This window comes from Lonchura striata, chromosome 19, assembly GCF_050655825.1.
Source record: "Lonchura striata isolate lonStrDom1 chromosome 19, ASM5065582v1, whole genome shotgun sequence".
NCBI lineage: Eukaryota > Metazoa > Chordata > Aves > Passeriformes > Estrildidae > Lonchura > Lonchura striata.
In genome coordinates, this window is record NC_140721.1 from 5,444,940 (window position 1) to 5,467,125 (window position 22,186).

The 22,186-nt window shown below is 42.5% G+C and overlaps 1 protein-coding gene and 2 non-coding genes across 6 annotated transcripts; all 3 read left to right on the top strand.

Moving 5' to 3' along the window:
• The first annotated feature begins 753 nt into the window (after positions 1-753).
• NCBP3 (nuclear cap binding subunit 3) lies at positions 754-20,550 on the top strand. Of its 4 annotated transcripts, none has more exons than XM_085557412.1 (17): positions 754-921; positions 2,494-2,559; positions 3,277-3,382; positions 4,278-4,403; positions 6,335-6,463; positions 8,683-8,756; positions 9,631-9,739; positions 10,452-10,551; positions 10,858-10,964; positions 11,996-12,281; positions 12,947-13,104; positions 14,268-14,432; positions 14,930-18,590; positions 19,191-19,214; positions 19,649-19,718; positions 19,880-19,997; positions 20,397-20,550. In XM_085557412.1, exons 1-13 carry the CDS (start codon positions 769-771, stop codon positions 15,163-15,165), a joined length of 1,815 nt encoding a protein of 604 aa, XP_085413538.1. In that variant the 5' UTR covers positions 754-768; the 3' UTR covers positions 15,166-18,590; positions 19,191-19,214; positions 19,649-19,718; positions 19,880-19,997; positions 20,397-20,550. The 4 variants fall into 4 exon arrangements, with proteins under 4 accessions (XP_085413538.1, XP_085413540.1, XP_085413539.1 ...); XM_085557414.1 differs by having other exon boundaries at positions 14,930-18,291; positions 19,538-19,718; XM_085557413.1 differs by having other exon boundaries at positions 14,930-18,291.
• Positions 19,459-19,532, top strand: LOC116184327 (small nucleolar RNA SNORD49). The gene has a single exon (XR_004149089.1). It is a non-coding gene; the product is annotated as a small nucleolar RNA SNORD49 (small nucleolar RNA).
• On the top strand, positions 20,252-20,325 carry LOC116184321 (small nucleolar RNA SNORD65). Its single transcript, XR_004149082.1, has one exon. It is a non-coding gene; the product is annotated as a small nucleolar RNA SNORD65 (small nucleolar RNA).
• Positions 20,551-22,186: the final 1,636 nt, after the last annotated feature.

The following is a 22,186-nucleotide window of genomic DNA, read 5'->3' on the forward strand; positions in this document are numbered from 1 at the left end:
TCTCGGGGTGCGCTGAGTCTCGGGGTGCGCTGGACTCGGGGTGCACTGAGTCTCGGGGTGCGCTGAGTCTCAGGGTGCGCTGAGTCTCGGGGTGCGCTGAGTCTCGGGGTGCGTTGGATTCGCGTCGCGCTGGGCTCCGGGTGCGTTGGGCTTAGGGGGCGCAGCGGGCTCGGGGTGCGCTGGGTCTTGGGGGCGCGTTGGATTCGGGGTGCACCGGGCTCGGGGTGCGCCGGGTCTTGGGGGCGCGTTGGATTCGGGGTGCACCGGGCTCGGGATGCGTTGGATTCGGGGTGCACCGGGTCTCGGGGGCGCGTTGGATTCGGGGCGCACCGGGCTCGGGATGCGTTGGATTCGGGGTGAGCTGAGTCTCGGGATGCGTTGGATTCGGGGCGCACCGGGCTCGGGGCGCGTTGGATTCGGGGTGCACCGGGTCTCGGGGTGCGTTAGATTCGGGGCGCACCGGGCTCGGGGTGCGCTGGATTCGGGGTGCACCGGGTCTCGGGGTGCGCTGCATTCGGGGCGCACCGGGCTCGGGGCGCGTTGCATTCGGGGCGCACCGGGCTCGGGGTGCACCCGGGGGTCCCGCTGGCTCTCAGGGCCCGCTCGCTCTCGGGGGAGGCCGGCCCCGCCGCGCTGCGGGCGGCGCTCGGATCGCGGCGCTCCGCCCGCCCGGCGCTCCCGGCCGCTCTCCGCGCTCGGAGCCGCCCCGCCGCTCCGTGCCGCCCCGCGCTCGTCTCGCTGGCCGCGCTGGGCGGGCCTGGCGGAGCCATGGCGGCCGTGCGGGGCCTGCGGATCTCGGTGAAGGCGGAGGCGAGCAGCGCCACGGCGGAGCCGCGCGGCGCCGAGCCCGAGCCCATGGAGGTGGAGGAGGGAGAGCTGGAGACCATCCCTGTGAGGCGCTCGCTGCGGGAGCTCATCCCGGTGAGGCCCGAGGGGTGTGGGCGAGGAGGGGCTGGCTCCGGCGGCTGGATCCGGGGTGCCTGAGCGCTCTGTGCGGGCTTTTGGGGGGATTCTTGGGAATAGCAGGGAATAGGAGGGGGCTCGGGGGCGAGTCCTGAGGAAGCGGGCGGGATGTGCCTGGGGACGGGCGGAATAAAGGAAGCGGTGGAGAAGAGGATTTGGGGTGCAGTGTTGGGGTGTGGAGGAAGCTGTGGGTGGAGGGGGTACAGGGAATGTTTGATGCCGGGATCTCAGGAATACCTGGAGCAGGGAACAGGGGCTGACGGCGGATAGCAGAGCTGGGAGGGTGGGCTCTGATGAGCGCGTTTCCTTCACGATGTTTTTCTGCCCTTTTTCACTCGTTGATTGTTTCTCTACAAGTTTTAGTAGGATTAGGTTTAACAACTAGAAATGGGTCAGAGTTTTAAAATCCTAAGTAATCTTTTGCTCTCAAAACTTGGGTGAAAATTGTTTTGGAAGCTAATCTTTAATTAGCTTGTCTACCAACGTGCTTGTGCTTTTACACAACATGTGGCCTGAAAGACAGCATCGTGCTGTACTTCCTTGTGCTCCGTGAGTCAACCTCAGACACTGTGGGGTTTCAACGTTTAAAATCATGTTTACTTTGCTTTTCCTTTCCTAGTAACTCTGGCCATTTGGCAGCATTAGTGCAACTTTCGGTGCTGTTACTAAGAAAAGCGGTTGGATTGTGTGTGTTCTTCGGTCTTTCTAAACTGAGACTAACCTACTTCTAGAAATGGTCCTTTAGCCAAAGTAATTATTGCAGCACAAGTGTAAAGAACTCTTTTGCTCCTAAAGAAAGCAGGAGGTGTTCTTCCAGCTCTAAACTTCTGACAGTTGAGAATGTCAGAATGAAGAGGTGCCATTTTACAAATGCAAACAATGGAGGGCACAGAATTGGGTCATTGGTCCAGGGGCTGTGGGGTTTAGTCCCTCTCTAAATTCACCAGTCCTGACTGACAGAGAGGAAACTTGTAATTTTTCCCCCTCTCATTCTCCATTTTTACCCCCTCTCAGTTTCAAAACTGAAGTATTTCACCTCGCGATTTGGAACTTGGGGTTGAAATAATGATAGGAATAAAATGCTACTTGTTTCATTGTGGATGTGGCTTGTTGTTCTCACTTTATGAGATTAAAAACTGCAAACTGACATTTCAATAATCAGGTATCACTGTTAAATCTGCTCATGTGTTACAAGGAAATTATACCCAAACCCAAAATTGTGGAAGTCTTACTCAGGAAAGATGTTTGATGACTTTTTCTGTATTACTGAGAGAGTAAAAGCTTGGCAGCAGCTGACATAGAAACTAAATTCTGTCAAAGGAAAGAATCCTTACAGTGAGGGAAGTTTGGTTCAGTTCATGTGCTTTTACTTTCACTGACGTGAGGGTGCCTCTCTGTCCAGGGATGTAGCTTGGATCAAGGAAAAGAGATTCTGTTTCTTGTAGGAATGCTCAGGTGGATTTTTCCGTGTAACAAGTGTGTTGCTTTCAGTGCTCATTGAGATTTCATCACCATTTTGCTCTGTTTCAGGACACCAGTAGGAGATATGAAAACAAAGCTGGAAGTTTCATCACTGGCATAGATGTGACCTCCAAGGTAATTTTTGTGCTATGGCTCTTCAACATTTTGTCATTTTTGCCACTGGAGAGATGGAACCATTTCATTTCTTTCTTTCCCAACATGGACGAAGGCTTAGCCTGGTGTTGAGGTCATTCAGCTGCATGAATCACTGCATATTCCAAAGATACAGAAACCTATAGTGCTTCCTAATAAAATTTGGAGAACAAGGAGCTTCTCAGCTCCCAGTTCCCAAAATTGCACAAGTTCCAGGCAGGCTGTTATTTGTGAGCTACATAAGAGGAGCCTGAGTTGCCAGTCTAAAAAGTTCTCTGGTGTTAAATTCATGCTCAGAGAACCAAATTCACACTTTAGTATATATTAAAAAAACAAGGGGAAAAAATCATATAATCTTCAAAGATGAATTTTGCCTGTGGTAGAAAGGCTTCTTTTAGAAGAGGGGTTTTATTTAATATTTGTTAGCAAGGACTAGATAATGTTCCTGTTCCATAATGGAGTCTGTGTTTTTCAAGCCACCTTGTTTCCCATGCATCCTGATTCCCATTGCTGGACCTACACAAAAACTGTTGTGTGACACAGAAATATTTTTGTGAATTACTTCTACATTCTGAAACCTACAGGTCTCTCCAGAATTAACAGAATTGTTAATATAAATTGTTGGCTGTCTGGTAGATTTTAAGTGTCCTCAGTGCAGTTTATTGACCTTGTTTGAGTGCACTGCTTTGCATTTTGCAGGAAGCAATTGAGAAGAAGGAGCAAAGAGCCAAACGCTTCCATTTTCGGGCTGAGGTGAATCTGGCCCAGAGGAACGTGGCCCTGGACCGGGACATGATGAAGAAAGGTACAAGTTCATCCAGCAGTCAGGAGCAAAGATCCCTTTAGTCACCCCCTCACAGTGTCTTGACTTGATTTATCCTGCAATATTTCCTACATTCCCAGAGGTTTTGCCAGATTACTGCTGAAAGGAATCACTTTGAGGTTTTTCCACCTTCTCGTTTGCACATCGTTGTTTTTTAACCTGTTTGACACTTTCAATTTCACTCCTTGTTTTACCAGCCCCAGCACAAAGATGACATTTTTGTGTGTCTTATTTACTATTGCTCAATTCCCAGGATTCACCTTCTGGATCAGTGCTGCTTTAAGAATCTTTAAATGCTCTGTAAAAACCCTGGAGCACTGTGTGGGTACACGTGGAGGACTCTGTGTCCTGTGCACAAGGAGATCAGACTCTGTGCTGTACACACAGTGAAGCTGCACTGATGGCAAGCTGGAACAGAAGCCAGGAGATGTGTGCACAACAGATTGGTGCTTTTGGCACCCAGTTAGTTCTCAAGGCTTTTTTTCCAGCTGGCAGCTTGGACCTGCTAAGCTGTGGCCTGGAACAGCTCCCCATCAGGTGATAAAAGTGGAAGTGCTTTGTGCAGGGCCTTATTTTGTTCTGGCTCTTTAGTACTTAATGATAGCACTTTGGCAGTGATCAAAGAGGAAATAAAATGTTTTTCAAGCTGTTTGGTTGCTGTGCAATCTCTGTATCTACCAGTGCTTGTAACCCTTTTAGTTCTTAACTTATTGAAAGTTTTGCATTGTGGAAGAATAAACCAAGTTATGGTCTATGCCATGCTTCTCTTCAATTAGTTCTTCTTTAGGTTATTTAAAGTATTTGCTTTATAAACTCATACGCTAATAATCGGAAAGCTTAGAATAAGTACCAGTTTTGTGTCTTTTCTTCTTTATAGCAATTCCTAAAGTAAGACTGGACACCATTTACATTTGTGGAGTGGATGAGATGAGCACCCAGGACATCTTTGCCTATTTCAAAGAATATCCTCCTGCTCATATCGAGTGGCTGGATGACACCTCATGTAAGTAAACAGAGTATTTGTAATTCTTACTCTTTTATTTAAACCTGGTCACAGCTGTATCTCTAAGGGGAAAAAGAAAAATGTCTAAAATTATGTGCTGCCTCCATCTTGACATAAATAATATATCTGAGAGAGGGTGATTGAACTGTGCAGTTGGGCAGGTTGGGATGGTTTTGGGTGGAGGAGGAGGAGATTTGTTGCCATATTTGTGTAGTGCATGCTCCAGGAGAAATGGGTGGGTGGAAGGAGGTGGCAGCTGGGTGTGATTTCCATAGATTGGAAAAGGAATGTGGGTACACATGGTGAGGGCTGTTTTGGGGGTTGAGATCAGCAAGATCAAAGGTGGTGGCAAGTTGAGCTTTCCTCACTGCCACTGAAGCCTCTAGAAGAGATTTTTGCTACAGAAAATGGAACTGGAATACTCTGAGATGGTCATATGGCTGCAAACCTTGTGCCTGAAAGAATAGAAAAAGAAATAGGAGCCAGTGCAGGTTTTCCAAACAGCTGGAAACTTACTGACAAGCATGGCTAAAATCTGAGAATCAATACCTTCATTCTCTGGAGTGGCCCTGAAGAAATTCTTCTCCAGTGCAAGGCAAAATAGATGGTGACCTTGAAGTCACGGTATATGACAGCTTAAAGTACTGGCACAAGCTGATAGAAAATGTGAAACCCAATGAGCCCTGGGTGGATAATTACATTACAGAGCTGCTGGATGGACCTGTGCTGATGCATGGGCTTGAAAATGCACAGCTTAACTCTTCATTTCTAAGATTGTCTGTTTTCTTAAATGCTACATGAGTAAATTCATGTGAAAATTAAGGCTTCAGGCTTGTAACAATACCCTTCCGTGGTTATTACACATCTTTTTTAATGGTGAATTTTTATGCTGTGTCTGAGTTACCATGTCAGCTACACTTGGTGAAAATATCAAGAAAAAGCTTTTTCTTTTCAGCATGGATTTGCATTGTGGCAAAAACTTCAATGTTCTCAACTGAATTACATCTTAAGGTGTGCAAAGGTGGATTTAGTGTTATGTGTTTCAAATTGATGAACATGAAATGATGAAGGTTTTGGAAATTTGGAGGTGGGAAGATGAGGCAGACTGACAAAAAATGTAGATTTATTAACCAATCAATGAAGTTAATACCTGGGTGTTCTTCACCTTGTAATTCTTGTCTGAGTAATTTAAGAGAAATTCTCTTTATTTTGGGTCACTGTACAGTCTTTTTAATATCTGTTAACAGCAGAACAGAGACATTTGTTGCTGTATTTTTACCAAGTGCAGAAAGCTTTTGTTCAAATCCTGTTTCTAAGCAGTTTTAGCTCTTTCAATTTCAACATCTATGAAATGCTTTTAATTGGCCTAACAAGTTATATTTTAGTACCATCTGCTAATGCTTAAGGCTCATCCTGAATGATGTTGTGAACCTCTGTACTCTATAATCTGTGCAAAGTGCTGGAGCAGTCTCTTGTTTGCCCCTATTTTCCTGCTTTTTGGAAAAGATTAACAGAATTCTGCAGTAAAGTCCAAGGTTCTGTTAAGTTGCCAAAGGGGAAAAAGATCCAGGCTTCATTCCTGCCCCCTGCTGCACCCTTAATCACATTTGTGTGGGAACGCATGGATCCACTGACCCCAGTCCAGTGCCCTGATTTGCTGTTTTCAGGAAGCCTCTCAAATCTAAGTATTTCAGTGTATTTCAGTGATTTTGGGGGTTTGATCAGCTCTTGTGTTCTGTAATAAGCTGAAAACTATGTGTCCTTCGGCTTACCTGGTGTGTTAAAGAATATGACCTTCCCTGCAAGAGATCTGATGGCTTTTTCTGTCATTTCTGAATTTTTGTCATTGATTTCCTTCCAGCAAGGCAGGGGAGATGTGACTGCTTGATGACACCAACTACATTTGGGTTTTGTGTTTCTGTTTGTCCCAGGTAATGTGGTCTGGCTTGATGAAGTGACAGCAACACGGGCTCTAATAAATATGAGTTCCCTGCCTGATCAGGAGAAAACAAAGAGCAGAGAAAACAATAAGGAGAAGACAGCTGAAAAAACCAAGAAAGGTAGATTGAGATATGCAAATACAGCCATCATCTCATTAAATCAATGAAACCTTAAACTTCTGCTGGGGTATTGCATAACCTAAATTACTGAAGGAGCTTCTATCATATAGTTGCAGGTAAATGTATTCTGCCACTTTAAAAAAGGCTTTCATCTTGGAAACCTTTTGAAGAAGCTGCTTCTTAAAAGGTGGGTTGGAGCCAGACCAAAAGCAGTCATTCAGTCGATACTAAACGTGTTAGATGAGGCTGATACTGGAGCTGGTATTTATAGTGGGCCATGTGCACAGAAATAGCTCTGTGTGCTGTGCCTGCAAAAGCAGGCAAAGTGGGCAAAAAACAGGTGTGACAAAATGGTCTATTTTTGAAATGCTACCTCGAACTCCCTTTTTGATGCACCACCATCCTTCAAGTGTGTCCCTCGCAGCAGCGTGACAGTGCATCACTTCACCAGGGTGTGTATCAGCTCTAAATTTGGCTGTTATCCTTTTAAGAAAGAAGTTATTAAAAGGTTGGTTATAAAAGAGCAGAGCAGCAAAAGTACGTGTTAGTGTCGTGATCACTCTGGTACCTGACTGCCTTGGTTGTAAATTTATTTTCCTTTTATGTGGGGAAGTTTAAAATCAGAATTTTGCTACCTGAGGACAGTTTTGCTCTTAGGCTGCTGTGAGTGCTGTGGTTGGAGGTGCTCTATCACGATACAGAGCAAAAAAATGATATATTTATTAACTTTTCCATAGGTTTTGCTTAAAAATGCTGTAGCCAATCTCTCTGTTAGGTATCTGCAGTTCTTCCAAAAGCCTTTCTGGGAAATTTGGTGTTTCAGGCTTTGTTAAACTTATGGATTCTTCTAATTCACCCCCTTTTCCTGCTCCTTTTCTCCACAAAGCAGTGGCTCCTCAACCATCCACATGACTTTAATTTTGGCCTAATGTTGATAAAGCTTCAAGTGAGACTTGTTAGGAAATTTTTGGAGATTAGGGACATTGCTTAAATGGAGCATAAACATACCTATTTAATCCTGCTTGCTATGAATTGCATATTATTATTATCATTGCACCCCATCTGAAAATAAGAACTGTAATCTGAATTACTCCTGTTCCTCTGGAAAAGTGAGATATTAGAGAAAGTACAGACTGTTCAATTACATCTTAAGGTGTGAGATCCATACAGATACCCTGGAGTCATCTGGCTTGGTTACATTCCTTTTTCTAGATGGGAATTTCAGGGCTGTTGTAGCATTTAGGGAAGCAAGAGATTGGTCTGTGCTATGAGAAACTTCTAATTTGTGAGGCAGAAAAATGCCTGAGTACTCTCCCTGATGGAACTTAATTATTCTGGTTTGAATTTGAGTAATTTGTTTACTTAAATTCTCTCCTTGGTTTCAGTTTGGTTAATCATGCTTTGTTTTCACTCAGGAATATTTTCAGGATCTTTTGAACAGCTGCCACTCTCTATTTTAAATTTTTAAATCTATTGTTGGATGAGATTTAAGATAAGGAACTCCGAAATATAAAAGAGAGAATTTCTCAATCTTAGGTCTGTGAAGTACTTTGAGATCTTTGCAAATGATGTTGGCACATCACACTTCTTAGCTGTCCACAGTCATTACTTTTTTACAATATTTTATTTCTTGGGGGCTTTGGAAAAAAAAAGACAGAATTAATTGTCTTACACTGAGCTAAAAAGAACTGAGAAATCAAAGCAGCTCACAATTTTAGCAGTTCTGGAAGCATGCACTTATTGTTTAGTTATTTCACAGCAAAATTAAGTCACTGTGGTTGGATTTTTTCCTTTTTACTATTCTCTCTCTCTAAGCTTTTGATTAATAACCTGTTTTACACTGTTAGTATTGGATATTTGCAGGCATTTGAAAAGGAGATGGAGGGAAAGGCTTTTATGTGCCTTTAGTGCCTTGGTGTTGCTGATCTCTGAATTTGAACACACTAAATCCTGACAGGCAGTGCAGTTGCATTTGCTTTCAAAGAATTAAATTAATGATGCACATGTGCTGCTGCAGGCACAGAGCTCTGAATTTCACTGTGCTCCACTTTTCCATAGGCATTCACTGCTTTGATTATTCCCTAGGCTGCTCAGGAGGAAGGAAAACACCTTCAGGCTGATTTCAGACAATGTAGGTAATCATAAATCAAATGAAGCTGACACACTAAAATGGAGCTTGGTTTTGTTTTGTTTTTTCTTTCCCCAATTATTTTCCTTAGAGAAACAGGAGGAAAGCTCTGATGATGAGACAGAAGAAGGAGAGGTTGAGGATGACAATCCCAGTGATGTTGAGGTCAGTACAGAGGGGAAGTGGAAACTCTGCTGTGGAAGTTCTGCTCTGGCTGGTGTGAAGTTTCACAGCATTTTAGGTTTCTATTTGCAATTCACAATTTAATTATCAAAATAAATGAGGTGGGGAGTGAGAGAGAGTGCAGGTGGTGGTAATCCCAATGTAAAGTGCTTTGTGAAAATAGATTTTGGAGAGTTTAAGAGTGAACCTGGCTTCTCTTTTCTGCTGAGAGGAGGCAATGAAAGAACAATAATGGAAGGCAGTGACCTTTCAGCAGGGAAAGTGCTTAGAGCCCAATGGGATTTAGGCTGCCCATGGATCTGTGGGAATCAGCACACACAGTGATGTCCTGGCAGCAATTTAATCCTCACTGCCTCAGTGTATAATAGGTGTAATTAGGATTTCCTTTAGGATTGGCTCAGTGAACACTCCTACATCGTGGAAATCTGAATTGGAATTTCTATAAAGCAGCTATAAATGAAAAAGAAGGGGTTTTAATCATTGTGCAAGGGCATGAGAACCTGTTAATAATATCATGTAGATATGAAACAAGAAGAAAAATTAATTTTTTTCAGTGCCCAAGTTTTTCTATTTGTTTTCTGCATTTCAGTCAGTAATATAGAGTCATTTGACAATTACTGGATTTAATAACCTGAGTTAATATTATGGAGCAAGATAAGTATCTATTTTAAATTTTCAGGACAATTTACATTAAAAATTAATATCAGCTTGTCAAGAAAATAAAGCAGAGTTCATTTGAACATCATTTGAAAAGTGACTTTCTTCATAATCACTTGATTGCTTCTCTGTAAGCAACCAATTTTTGTTCAACAGTCATTTGGTTTTTGAGTCCAAAATACCTTTTTTGCCCCCAAAGTTGGATGCCCTCTCCCAAGTAGAAGAGGATTCTCTCCTGCGTAATGACCTTCGCCCTGCCAATAAACTGGCTAAAGGAAACAAGCTATTCATGAGATTTGCTACTAAAGGTAAATGACCACCTTAACAAGCACCCTCAATTCACTGCTTGTTCTAGTTTTATTTGTTGCTAATTCATGACTCAAAGTGCCTACTTCTTATTTAAAAGTGTGATTTTTTTTTTTTTTTTTGCTAATTGTTAGGATTTTGCCATAAATCTACATTTCTTGTGTGAATTATATCCAGTTCAAGTTGTATGAAAATTATTGTACCTCAGGGCATTCTTCCCAATTCCATGGAATAGGAACGATGCCTTTTTCCAGAAATAAATTCCACGTTTTATAATTATGGATACAACTTGAGATGCCAATGAGGGATTAGTAAAAAATTTTGTCAAATATTAATTTTATTTATGAATGAAATGAAAATCCATATAAATTCTGGACCATGCAGGAAGTGGTACATCCATTAAGAAAAGAAAGGTGATGAGGAAGGTGAGTGGAAACTCCAGCAGTGACAGGGGGATGTAATGCCCTGTTAAGCTGATCTGTAGAAACCCAGTCTCCCTGGAATTAAGTTTCTAGACACAAATAAAGCTGTGGTGGTAGGAGAAATTCCAGAGGTGTAAGCAAAATTGAATCCTTCATGGAGGAGGGCGAAGTAATTCTGATTTTAAGGCACACTCAGTCTCACATTCTGTCTTTGGATGATTATTTATTTTTATGCTGTGCTGTAAGTTATATTCTAAGAGGGAAAAATTCTTATAACTTATGCTTTTTGCAGATGACAAAAAGGAGCTGGGAGCTGCAAGGAGAAGCCAGTATTACATGAAATATGGCAATCCAAATTATGGAGGCATGAAAGGAATTCTTAGCAATTCTTGGTGAGTGTTGGACAGAGGAATTGGAACACTGCAGGTAATTGGACAAGCTAATCTAAAACTGTTTTAAGTTGTGGATTTTCTATTTAGTTTATGTAGATGCTTCAGTGTAAATAATGTTTTTGCAATGTGAGTGTGAATAATGAGAGAATTTTCTCATGAAAATAAAGTTTATGTTCAGACCAGCTCTGACATAAACACGTGTCTGCTGCTGGAGATGATAATTGCACATCCCTCATCCAGGATTTAGGGGCCATGAATGAGCCATAATTCCTGTGACAGGAATGTCACCCTGTCTCTGGTTTTCAGGAAGAGGAGGTACCATTCCCGTCGGATCCACCGGGATGTGATCAAGAAGAGGACGCTGATTGGGGACGATGTGGGCTTGACTCCTCCCTATAAACATCGGCACTCAGGTACTGGTGGCACTGGGACAGCCCTGGGGGGACACTGGGACATGGAGGGCTGGGCAGGATCTGGAGCAGTGTATCACCAATCCCATGGGATGTGTAGAAGTCTTCTTAAAAAAATAAATCTGAATCCCATTTGAAGAGTTTACAGGAAATTCCAGGGGCAGAAGCCTCATTCTGCTCATTGCTTCCCAAAATAGCTGCTGCTTTTTATGTGACATTTTTCTTTTATAAAATTTAGGGCACGGGGACTATGGCATCAAAGGCTAAAAGAAGGGATGAATGACTTCTTCAGCCTTCTTGGCAATTTGTCATACTTGCTAAGTCAATTCTCCCAATCTCTAAATGTAGAACAGTAGAGATGAGAAAATTCTATTAATTAGGCTGGAATATCTTAATCTGCTGCCTAAGGTAGAAAAACAATGGGTATAAAAATCTGACATGAGACAAGTGCAGTGTGATTGGCCTGTTAAAAATACAGCCAAGGGTGTGACAAAACTCATGGAAGATTTTCCATGTTGGTCGTGTAGTGCTGTCTGAAGAGATGTCTGAGTGCTGGTGATGACTAAATTGAAATTGTTTCTATTTAAATCAGTGTCTGTGATGAATTCATAATGATGATACCTGTGTTCTTTTTGGCATTGCTGCTTGCAGGACTTGAAAGGTTTTTTGCAGAGCCAGCAGCTGGTACATTAAACCCTGTAAGATCCTGGGAGTTGTGCTTAGCTCAAGAAGGAAGAACTGCACCTTCTACAAGAGGCAGTTGTACTTCAATTACTGTGTCCAGCTTTGTGCTTGGCCAGGCCTCTGAGGGTGTGAACACCAGGGACATTTTGTCCTGTGACAGTTTTGTGCCATTTATTGATTCCAGTTAAAATATTCTGCAAAATATTCTCTCTCTTTAAGAAGAGAGAATTAAAGGAACTTCAGACTCACCTTAGGAGATCATTAATTACAGTGAGGTGATTTTCCTTCAGGTTTGCTTGTCAAGTACATTCTAAAATTCACTTGATCAGAAGGAGTTTGTTTTGCTGCAGGCTTGGTAAATGTTCCCGAAGAGCCCATCGAGGAGGAAGAGGAGGAGGAGGAGGATCAGGATATGGATGAGGATGACAGGGTGGTGGTGGAGTACCGGGATGAGCTGCAGGCTTTCAGGCAGGCGCGGGAGCGCAGCGCCGCCAGGAGATCCAGCGCCAGCGCCTCCGACTCGGATGAGATGGACTATGACCTGGAGCTGAAAATGATTTCCACCCCCTCGCCCAAAAAAAGCATGAAGATGACCATGTATGCAGATGAGGTGGAGTCACAACTGAAAAATATTAGGTAAAAGTTTCTTAGTCCTTAAAAGTAGCGCTGATGAGTTTTTCCAATTTTAGTACAGAGCTGTCGAAGCTTGAAACTTGAAACTGTTTTTCAGTTCTTAATATAATTTTGTAGTAGATATTCTAACAAGAAATACAGAGACTATGCTTTTAATTAAGCAGCTTTTTCTGCAGATCTCTCTATCCTTGCTTATTAATAATGAAATTTGAAGTAAAATCAAGAGAAATTTATGGAAACAACCATCATTAACAGGGAAAAATTACTCCTCTGTTTTCTCTTTGCCCCTTGCTCTTTATCTCAGAAAAAAAATAACCCTCAATTGTTGATGACAAAAAGGAATTTATGTTCATTATGGGCTTACTAACCAAAGCTGTGTGTATTGTAGATGAATAAAATAACATGTGTCCCTTCAGTAGGGTGGTTATACTCATTATAATGTCAACAACTTTTAGATGCAATGAAATGGATACTGAGGTATTAATGGAATTATTGTTATGTTTAGGATTCTGGCTTGAACAGCTTCTAAGCATTGCTTTTACTTCTTTTTCTCAGCAGAGAAATTCTGATATTACTATTTATATGATGTCATTTTCCATATAAGAAGACTTAACTATACTAGATTGAATTTTATTTAGGGGACATCAAGTCTATGATTTGTTTTTTAGGAATTCCATGCGAGCAGATAGCATAGCCACCAGCAACATCAAAAACAGGATTGGCAGCAAAGGATCCTTGGAGAAAGTTGCAGATGTGAGGCTCCTGTTGGAAGAGAAACGTCAGAACAACTCTGGGCCACGGCAGCCAAACAGCACTGTCAAATCAGGTAATTCTATCACTCATTTCTGGGCAGAATTGTCACTAAAATATATTTATTTCACCCCTGTGCTCCACTGCAGATAAACTCTGTATTCACAAAGTTTGTCCTCATTTAGAGATTGAGGTGGGAATTGCTTTGGGGAAAAAATCAAGTATGCTTTAGTGAAAGCTTTTTTAGTGATGCTGATTTCTATCCATTTTCTTTGCCTGTGCCAATTTCCCCCCATTTTGTCCCTTTTGATTTGCTCCTTCCTTGAGGCAGAGATTCTCTGCAGCTGAGAAGCAGCACACAGGGAAGGTCATGCACAAAATCAAATGTGAAACACTGACTTTATTTAAAAATACACATAAATACACATTAAAAATATGTATTACATGAAGATGGGTGGTTTTGCATTTGTAAGGATTTATTTCTGAGCATAAATAACTTACCTATTTGACTTAAAGATGTATAATTTCAGCTGCTTCTGACATATGTAATATTATCTGACTGATAAGGGAAAAATACCTTATTGTATCAATAAAAAGTCAAAATTATGTTTGTATATTTTACCCCTCCTGCCCATTTTGGGCCTCTGACAAGTTAACACATGATCCTGAAATTCCCTTTGCATTCATATTTTTGTTTGGACCTCCTGTAAGATTGGGAGCATCCAGCTAAGCCAGGCAAACTTCAGAATACAAAATCCACATCAAGGGTTAGGTATCAATATTTCTAGTATTCTTTTTATTTTATTCTGCCAAATACCAAGCGGTTGTAGAACTCTAAATCAAGGGATCTGTTATCTGAAAATAATTGTTGAAGGCAGACCAGTTTTCATGGAATTCTACCTCCTGATGGATATTTACACATTCTGCTGCTACACCAGAAAAGCAGCAGGCCATGGGACAACTTAGGTTTTTATCTTTTGGACAGAGCACCACTTGAAAACATGAAATGTCAAATTTATTGCCAAAACTGAAATGAAATCTGGCTAAATTGTACTGCAGAAATTTCCAGGAAATCTGAGTATGAAAGACTTATATGAACAGGCTAAAGAAAAGATAAAAACCAGAATCTGTCTAATTTCGATAGTGAATGAGCATAAACTGAGCTGGCAGAGTAAATGCCACAGGATTTTTTTTTTTTTTTTTTTTTTTTGTCGTTTTAATCACTGAAAATATCTGCAGATGTAAGGCAGAGACTGGGAAAAAGGCCACACTCTCCAGAAATCAAAGCTCCAAGCAGTACCTGTGCTCCTCGTCGAGAACCAATCTCAGATGTGCACAGCAGGCTGGGAGTCCCCAAACAAGATGTGAAAGGCCTCTACTCTGACACCAGAGAGAAGAAATCAGGTTAGTTGTGTGCAGAAAATGTCCTGCTGCACTTCCTTTTGGTTTTGGAGTCCAAGAGAAATTCCAAAAAATTCCAGCAGAAAGCCATGAAGGGGTGAAGTTGAATGAAATTCAGGAAAAATTCACAAATGTTTGTTCAGAGCTTTGAAATCTAAGTATGTGTAGGGAGGAGCTGGGGGGTTTTGGGAGCAGTATTTTTATTGAGGTGGGCTGAAGATCAAGGACTGCTTTCAAACTGTGGGCTCCAAAACAAATGTCAGGAATGCAGGGGCACATCAGGTGTGCATTAAACATCCTCTGCAAATGGCTGCCCTGAGCCTCCTGCAGCTTAATTTCAATTACTCTACCAAGCATAATCAGTTCCATGCCAAATATTAAAGTGGGAGGAATAGGAAGGGTTTGAAGAGTTGCAGTGAGTTTAATTGGTTTCTTGACTTTTTCCTCTCAGTCTTGTCTCTTTTGGCTTTTTAAAAAATGTTTGTTTTTCATTTGCTTAGGTAATTTATGGACCAGATTGGGGTCTGCGCCGAAGACACAGGAAAAGACTCCAGAGAAAGCTGAAAACTCTGTGGCATCTCCAGAGGAAGATGACTCTGAGCTGCAGAGGGTTTGGGGTGCTCTCATTAAGGAAAAAGAACAGTCCAGGCAAAAAAAGAGTCGCTTGGATCATTTACCCTCCCTACAAATCGAGATCAGCCGGGAAAGCAGCTCTGGCTCAGACTCTGAATCATGACTGGGTTCACAGCCTGACCCTCCAGGTGCTGACTGCAGCCTGGCAGGATCCCCTTTGCCCAAAAGCTGGACACTGGCAAAGACTCTGCAGTGAAGGTTCCAGAAGTGTCTCTGTTCTTTTTCTACAACAAGAGAGGCATAAACCACTTGAAATTTAAAGCAAAGACAATTATCTGGAGTCTGTGGCTGGCCCTGTGCTCTGTGGGGCATTGTCATCTCTGTTTATGACAGCAAATCTGTAGTGAATTGTAGCAAAACATTTTCTCTCCCCAGCTTTGAACTTAAAAGATGAGGCAGAAATGCTCTGTATTTTTAAGGAGACCTTTTCTGTTCTCAATGTTTTCATCATGGAGGCTTTTAACAAAATGTTTTACATACTTCATCCAAAGAACAGGGCATTTATTTCATGATCCAGATCATTGCCTTGCCCTTCTGGCTCTTACCAGCACCTTTCCTTTCCTCTTGAAGTAATAACAATAAATCTTCCTGGGTGGGCAGCCAGCAAGGATAAAGCATGAAGGGATTGGTTTTCACATTCTCTTCTTTCCAACACACTGAATGTAAATCCAAGTTACACATTTTATTACAGTTAAATTCCATGTAGGTATTCCAGTGGCACCACCAGAATCCAAGGAGCCCTGCTCATTTATTTTGGTGATGCCACGTTCTGCTGTAGCAGGGATTAAGATGTTCAGGACTGCAAGGTTGAATGTTTGACAATTGTGTAAAAACCCCTGAGGGTTTGGGGGTTGTTTTTTTGCTGTTGTTCCACGAGGAGAGATTATGTTCCCATCATCCCACCTGGATTATGTCCTGAAGAAATCCAACAGCTGGAAAGCATTTTTATATTTGTGAGAATCTTCCCATTGGCCACGGTGAAAGCTCTAGTGGTGTTTTCCTCTGTGCTGTTCTATCCATGTAGAAGTGAAAGAGAAAAGGAAAATTTTAGGATCACTGTCTCCTGTCAATATTTTGGATGTTTTTCCTGTATAGTACATGTGGATGTGGGCATGGGTGACTTGTTCCACTCAGCTTTTTTACCTGCACATTTTCATCCCTCCCTGGGTAGGACAAGGGTTTGATCAGTGTGCATCTGCTATTTTTTTTTTTCATGTTGCCAGTAATTCTGAGTGAGGAATAATGCAGCACATCACATTCAGGTAAACAACAGGTAGCAAAACCATTGTAATAATCTGAAATCTGTTTGCATTGTCCCTGTTCCTTGGTTCTTGGTCAGTCCTAAATATCTGTGAACTCCTCTTCCCATTTCTGCTTTTTAACAAGCAATTTTCCTTTTTTTTTTTTTTTTTTTTTTTTTGCCCCCCCCACCTGTTTTTGTACTAAGTTGAAGTAGGTTTGAGATTTCAGCAAGGAATCTGCAAAATTAACTTTTCTTATGCTTTATGATGTTTGAGGATAGCAACATGTCAAATGACAGGCACAGTGACTGAAGGGGCAGTCTGGGGGCTGACCAGGCTTCAAGCCTTACTCTTTCCTTGTTTTGTGACACTCATCCTTGATTTTATATTTAATTATTGAATATATAAATGTCTCATAAAAGTACTGTTGAGAGAAACGCCTGCAATGTCTGATCACTGTAATAACTCATTTTAAACGTGTGCTTTCACTGATACCCTCTCCCCAAGCTTTCCCAGAGAATCACTCCCATCTCTCCAGATCCTGATAAAATTTATTTCACTGGTATCTTTTTGCCAGTAAACCTTTGTGTTGTGTCACTGCTTTGAATCCACTGGGACCTTTTTTATTTCCTGAAAGGAATCAGCCATCTCATCCACCAAAGCTGGTGTTTCTATGTCAATATTCCTAATTTAAACCTGGCAAAGGATAAACTGATGGGAATAGAGGATCTCTAGCTGATCTGAAAGATGTGTGAAATCAAACACAGGTCTGTGACCCTTAAATCTGCTTCTGCCTTCCAGGTTGTCAGAAATATGCTTTAAAAGTTCCCCCACGCTGGCCAAGACTGTGGTTTTATGGTTTTGGTGGGGAGGTTTGTGTGATACTGAGCCCACAGGAGCTTAGGTGCCACAAAAATTGAGGTTTATTGTTTAAAGGACTTGTAGAGAGGGTTTTGTAACTGAGTGTTCCTTGGTTTTGCTTTTTTACAATGTACAGAGAAACCCTGGAGAGTGCTGGTATCAGGAATTCTTTCCAGCTTTGGGCTTCCGTAGTTGCCTGAACCAGAAGTGCTGGGATTTGGTAATTAAAAATGAACTCTAAATTTTAAGTCAATGCTTTTCCCTCAACGTTTTAATTTCCATCTGAAAATTATTTGATTGAGAGATTGCAAAGAGAATTTTATTCCAAGTTCCCTTCTCTTTTTGTTCAATCCTTAGCTAATGTGATTTTTCACTCACCTCCCAGCTATCATCACCTACAATAATTTGATGCAGAAATTGATGTTTGATAGACAGGACCTGTGTATTTCGCTAAAATGTGTTCTATGTTGAAAATTGCAAAAAATGAGAATGTTGGCTTTGGCTCGTGCTGGGGGATATGTATTTTAGGTGATTTGTTACAGCACCACACTAATCCTTCTTCTAGGGAGTTTTTGCTGTTTGGAAAATGTGGATTTTTGATAATTCTTCAGGCTGACTGAACACTTGGTGTCGAGGGTGAAATTTTAAAGCAAAGGTGACTTTGTGTTTTTAAAACGATGGCTGATGCACTTAACAGAGGGAAGAGCAAACCAAAACACCCCTATTTTCAGTTCAACATGACATAATGTGAAAAGAACGGAACTTTTATTTAAAAACAGCTGTTCTGTTCTAAATGAAAGTGGCCTGAAATCGCTCGACCCCTCCAGTGTTCTTGGGGCCGACACGAGGGAGCTGCCCGAGGCTCTCGCCTGTCCCTGCCCTGAGGTGGTGCCTAAACCTGGGGGGTTTTTGGGGTTGTTTTGTGATTTTTGGGGTTTGAGCGGTGCCCGCGGCTCCGCCCGCCCCGTTCCCTCACGGCCCACACGGGAGGAAATGGGAGCGGCGGCGCACCCCCTGTGGAGCAGTGGCACAGCCCGCCCCCGCCGCGGGGTGGTACGGCCCAAGGCTTTATAAGCGGCCGCGCAGAGGATTCGCTCCTTTTCGCGCCGTGCGCTTGGAGCGGCTGGGTGGGAGCAGGCGGTGCCGGGCTCAGGGCCGGGCTCGGGGCCTGCAGGGCGGGCAGCGTGGCGGCGCAGGCCTGGCGTACCGAGCAAAGCAGCGCCCGTACCGCTGAGCGAGCTCCCCCCGCTCGGCAGTGGTAGCGGCCGCCGGGCCTGCCTGGGCCGCGCGGGCCGGGCCGCACCATTGGAGGGGCGGGGGGGGAGGGCGCGTGGCGCCTCACGGCCCTTGTCCCTCAGGCCACCATGGAGGCGGCACCGGCACCGCGACCCCGCCAGGACCCCGCCAGGGCCGGGAACGCTCCCCGGTAAGTCGGGAGGGCTCGGCCGGGCCGGGGCGGTGTGTGAGGGCATCGCTGCCGAGGCTGGCGGTCACGGCCCTGCCCGCGGCTCCGTGAGGGCCGTGCCGGCAGCGCTGCTCTGCAGGGTGCTCGGCACCCAGCGCCGCCCGTCGATTTCTGTGGCGCTGCAGCCATAAAAATCAGTAATTAAATCCCTTCTTTTTATTATTTTTCGATATGCTAGACCCTTCTTGTGTAATTAAAAATTACACCCACAGCATTGGAGTAGATGCGATTTCAGTTTGAAAATTGCTCTGTTGGTAAATGTAATCCTGCGATCTGCAGTATCTTCTTACACTAGTTTACCTACTTCTAAATTTTTTCGTACACTACTTAAGTTTACATAGTTCTAAATTTATTCTTGCACTATGAGTTTACATAGTTCTAAATTTTCTCATTAAGAATTATTTAGAGAGGATTACTGACTACTAGTAGCTGTTTGCTATAAATATTTCAGTGATTCATATCAACTTAAACACGGGTGGAAGCACAAGCAGAGTTGGTCATGAGGGTCTGGTTTTGTTCAAAAGTATTCTGCTAACACTTTTCTTACTTTTACTCCCACAGCAGAAAGATGTCTTGAAGTAAAGAGTAAGTTGAATTTTACTTTTCTTTTTATTAAGGTGTGATAAGTTGTTAAAAGGGGTTCCAGGCCTTTACAAGTCAAAAATAATATGTAAAAATTACATCTTAAGTTAAATAAAAACTTAATAAAACTGATTTTGTGTATGCGTGAGTTGAAAGCTAATACATCATACATGGGGGGAGATTGTACAACTGTTTGAGATGAACGCTGGTGTTTTGAGTAATTACTTAGAGGAGTTAATTAACAGCTGTTAATGATGATAAACCTGAATAGGAAGTGCCGTCAGATGCGAGAACTGACGATACCCTTGTTCTGGTCTGAAATGCAGCTATACACAGGAGCCTAAACCTCCAAATCCATCCTGTAAAACCCAGCAGGCAGCTTGCTGTCCAGGAAAAAAAACATCTCACTTTGTCCCTCTGTCCCACTTCCTCTGCAGAGCCAGGCTTCCCACCTGGATGTGACACAGCAGGACTGGGAACAGCTGGGGAGGTGGCCCTGATGTGAAGGTGAGTGATGGCTTTCAGTGCACTACAAAGAACTCTGTGCCAGGTGAAATGCAAATTGAGAATTAAGTTTATAGGATATAAGGAGCTTGAGATGTGGATTTTTTACTTGGTCTGTGCTCCTTAGAATTGTAAGCCTGATGTGTATTTTCTGATGCATTTAGGTAGAGCCTGCAGGTCTGTGCTGCCACGTGCTGGTGGTTGATGTCCACCCACTGATGGGACATCTCTTCCCAAGTCCTGTGGAGGGCTCTGACACAGCAGAGTACGAGAATCTGCTGGGTGAGTTTAATATTTATTGTCCTCTGAGCTGAACGTGGTGGCTTTTGGCTGCAGTCTCAAAAAGAGACTTAGTTACACATTTAGAGCAGAAATTCTGCTCAAGATGTATAATGAATTAAGTTCTAGGCAAAAAAAAAAAAAAAAATACTTGGACTAAAGCGCAGGCAGTAAATGTTGAGGGCAGCTGTTCCTGCACTGTAGACAGAGATAAAAGTCTTCTTCTGCCACAAATGTGTTACTTTCCCTGTGATATCATGTGATGAAACTAACCCAAATTTGCTGGAATTACCGGCAGATTGACTGGTGGTGAGCAAAAGGTCTTCTGATGATATCTGACTGATTAACAAACCCATTAATGATGATTAAGGCTGGTTACCTGACCCTGCTCCTGTGTTCCAGGTGGTGCTGCTGGAAACATCTCTGAGGCAGAAGGACTCCAACAAAACACCTGGGCTTGAGGATTTTGTGTAGACACATTTTCTGCCTGTTACAAAGTGGTAACAGTTAAAGTGTTTATTATTACGTGTACATTAAAACAATTTTTTAAAACCCACTGTTTTGTCACTTGACTGCATTAATTTGCTGTAAGATGAAGATGTACCTAGATTGGTGTGTTCACTGTCAGTGGGGTTTAGTGTGGTAGAGTTCAAACAAGACACCAAGAGTGTAATTACTGCAGAGACCAGCCCTTCAATACTCTTGACAGCCAGAGCAGCAAATGCAACTGCATCTGTAGCTTGTTTGCAGGCTTGCTGTTTGTCATTTTGATCTCAAACTTGAATTTAAATTCTACTGCAGAAGCAAACGTCAAGGGTTAGGGTGAATCTTGGGAACTTGGAGATGCTTAAAAGTTAAAACCCAGCATTTGAGGCCAAAACTCCCAATTAGTTCAATTATGTCAGTAGAACTGGCAGGATGTAACACTAAAGTGCTCCTAAACATCCATACTGATGGTGCTGAGCCTTCTGCCCGCGTGGTGTCAGCAGTGGAAAATTTTAGGGTGTGCTTTTTGCAAAATTCAATTCTCAACTAATTCCTCAAGAGCCTGTGTTCACTGCACAGCTCCAAGTGGGAGAGCTTGGGATTGGTTTTGCCTTCCCTGTGGAGTTCAGGTGAAGCTCTGAATTGCTTTTTAATTTTGATTTTCTGACTGAAAGGTGCTGTGAGTTGGTGCTGTTCCTGTGGCATCACAGGGCTGTGTCCCTGTCCCTCCAAAAGCACCAGGTGGCTGTGCTACCTGAGGTGTAGGCTGCATAAAATGTAGAAGTTCAGGAATTTCTCTTGAAGTTGGTGTTCAGAAAAACAGGCTCAGTGTTGCTCAGAGAGATCTCCTGGTTATACAACATGCAGGTGAATTAATCTGGATTTTTTTTCCCTTGAATTGTTACTGCAGTACATCCAGGGCTTAATGAAAACATTCAGCCTGGGCAATGGAGTAGGTAAAACATGTTAGGAATTAATCAGTTGCTCTTTATCTGAAAGGAATTGAGCAGTATGAAGAACAGGTGACTCCACTGCTTAATTAAAATTGAAAATTGCATTCTATGCCCAGTGTTTAAATAAAGAAAACTTATTTTTGCCTGATTTTAAGAGCCTGTGAATTAGAACCTGTTGGCATTTCTTATAATAGGCACTGGGAATAAAAACAGGTTTAAAACTTAAAAAGCACAAGGGTCCACCTTTTTTTAAATGTGAATCTGCAGACCATGGAGGTAACAACAGCCACATGCCCTCAGCAAAGAGAAATAATCAGCAGCTTGTTTAATGAGCTGTTTAATTTGCTTAAGGAAGGTTTCCTGCAACTTGTTTTATAATTCTTGCATTCTAGTGTTAGAATTCTCTCATTAAAACAGAGCAAAGTTGATCTGGGAAAACTCAAATACTGAATTTACCTGGGTTTATTGAGGGTGCAGTTGGTATCTGTTGGAGATAAATATTCATGAGTTTCATTTTAGCATCACTTGTTTATTGATCTAATCAAAACCAAAGTTCCTCAGCAGGGATCCTCTAGCAGACTGGGTTTTTGCTGAGATTAATGATTGGAAAAGTGTTATTTCTGTTAGAAAATGGTGCCTTTCAAACATAACAAATGTCTTCAACATTTTACTGTGATCTTCCAGGGGAGCACAGATAATTTTATGGTGCTTGAGGGGAAGAGAAATAAAACCATTCTGTTTTGATTACATTTG

Coding starts and splice junctions, on each gene's coding strand:
- NCBP3 (XM_085557412.1), top strand. CDS start 769: ATGGCGGCCGTGCGGGGCCTGCGGATCTCGGTGAAGGCGGAGGCGAGC. Junction 10,965..11,995: donor CTATAAACATCGGCACTCAG/GTACTGGTGGCA, acceptor GTTTTGCTGCAG/GCTTGGTAAATGTTCCCGAA. Junction 14,433..14,929: donor CACCAGAGAGAAGAAATCAG/GTTAGTTGTGTG, acceptor TCATTTGCTTAG/GTAATTTATGGACCAGATTG.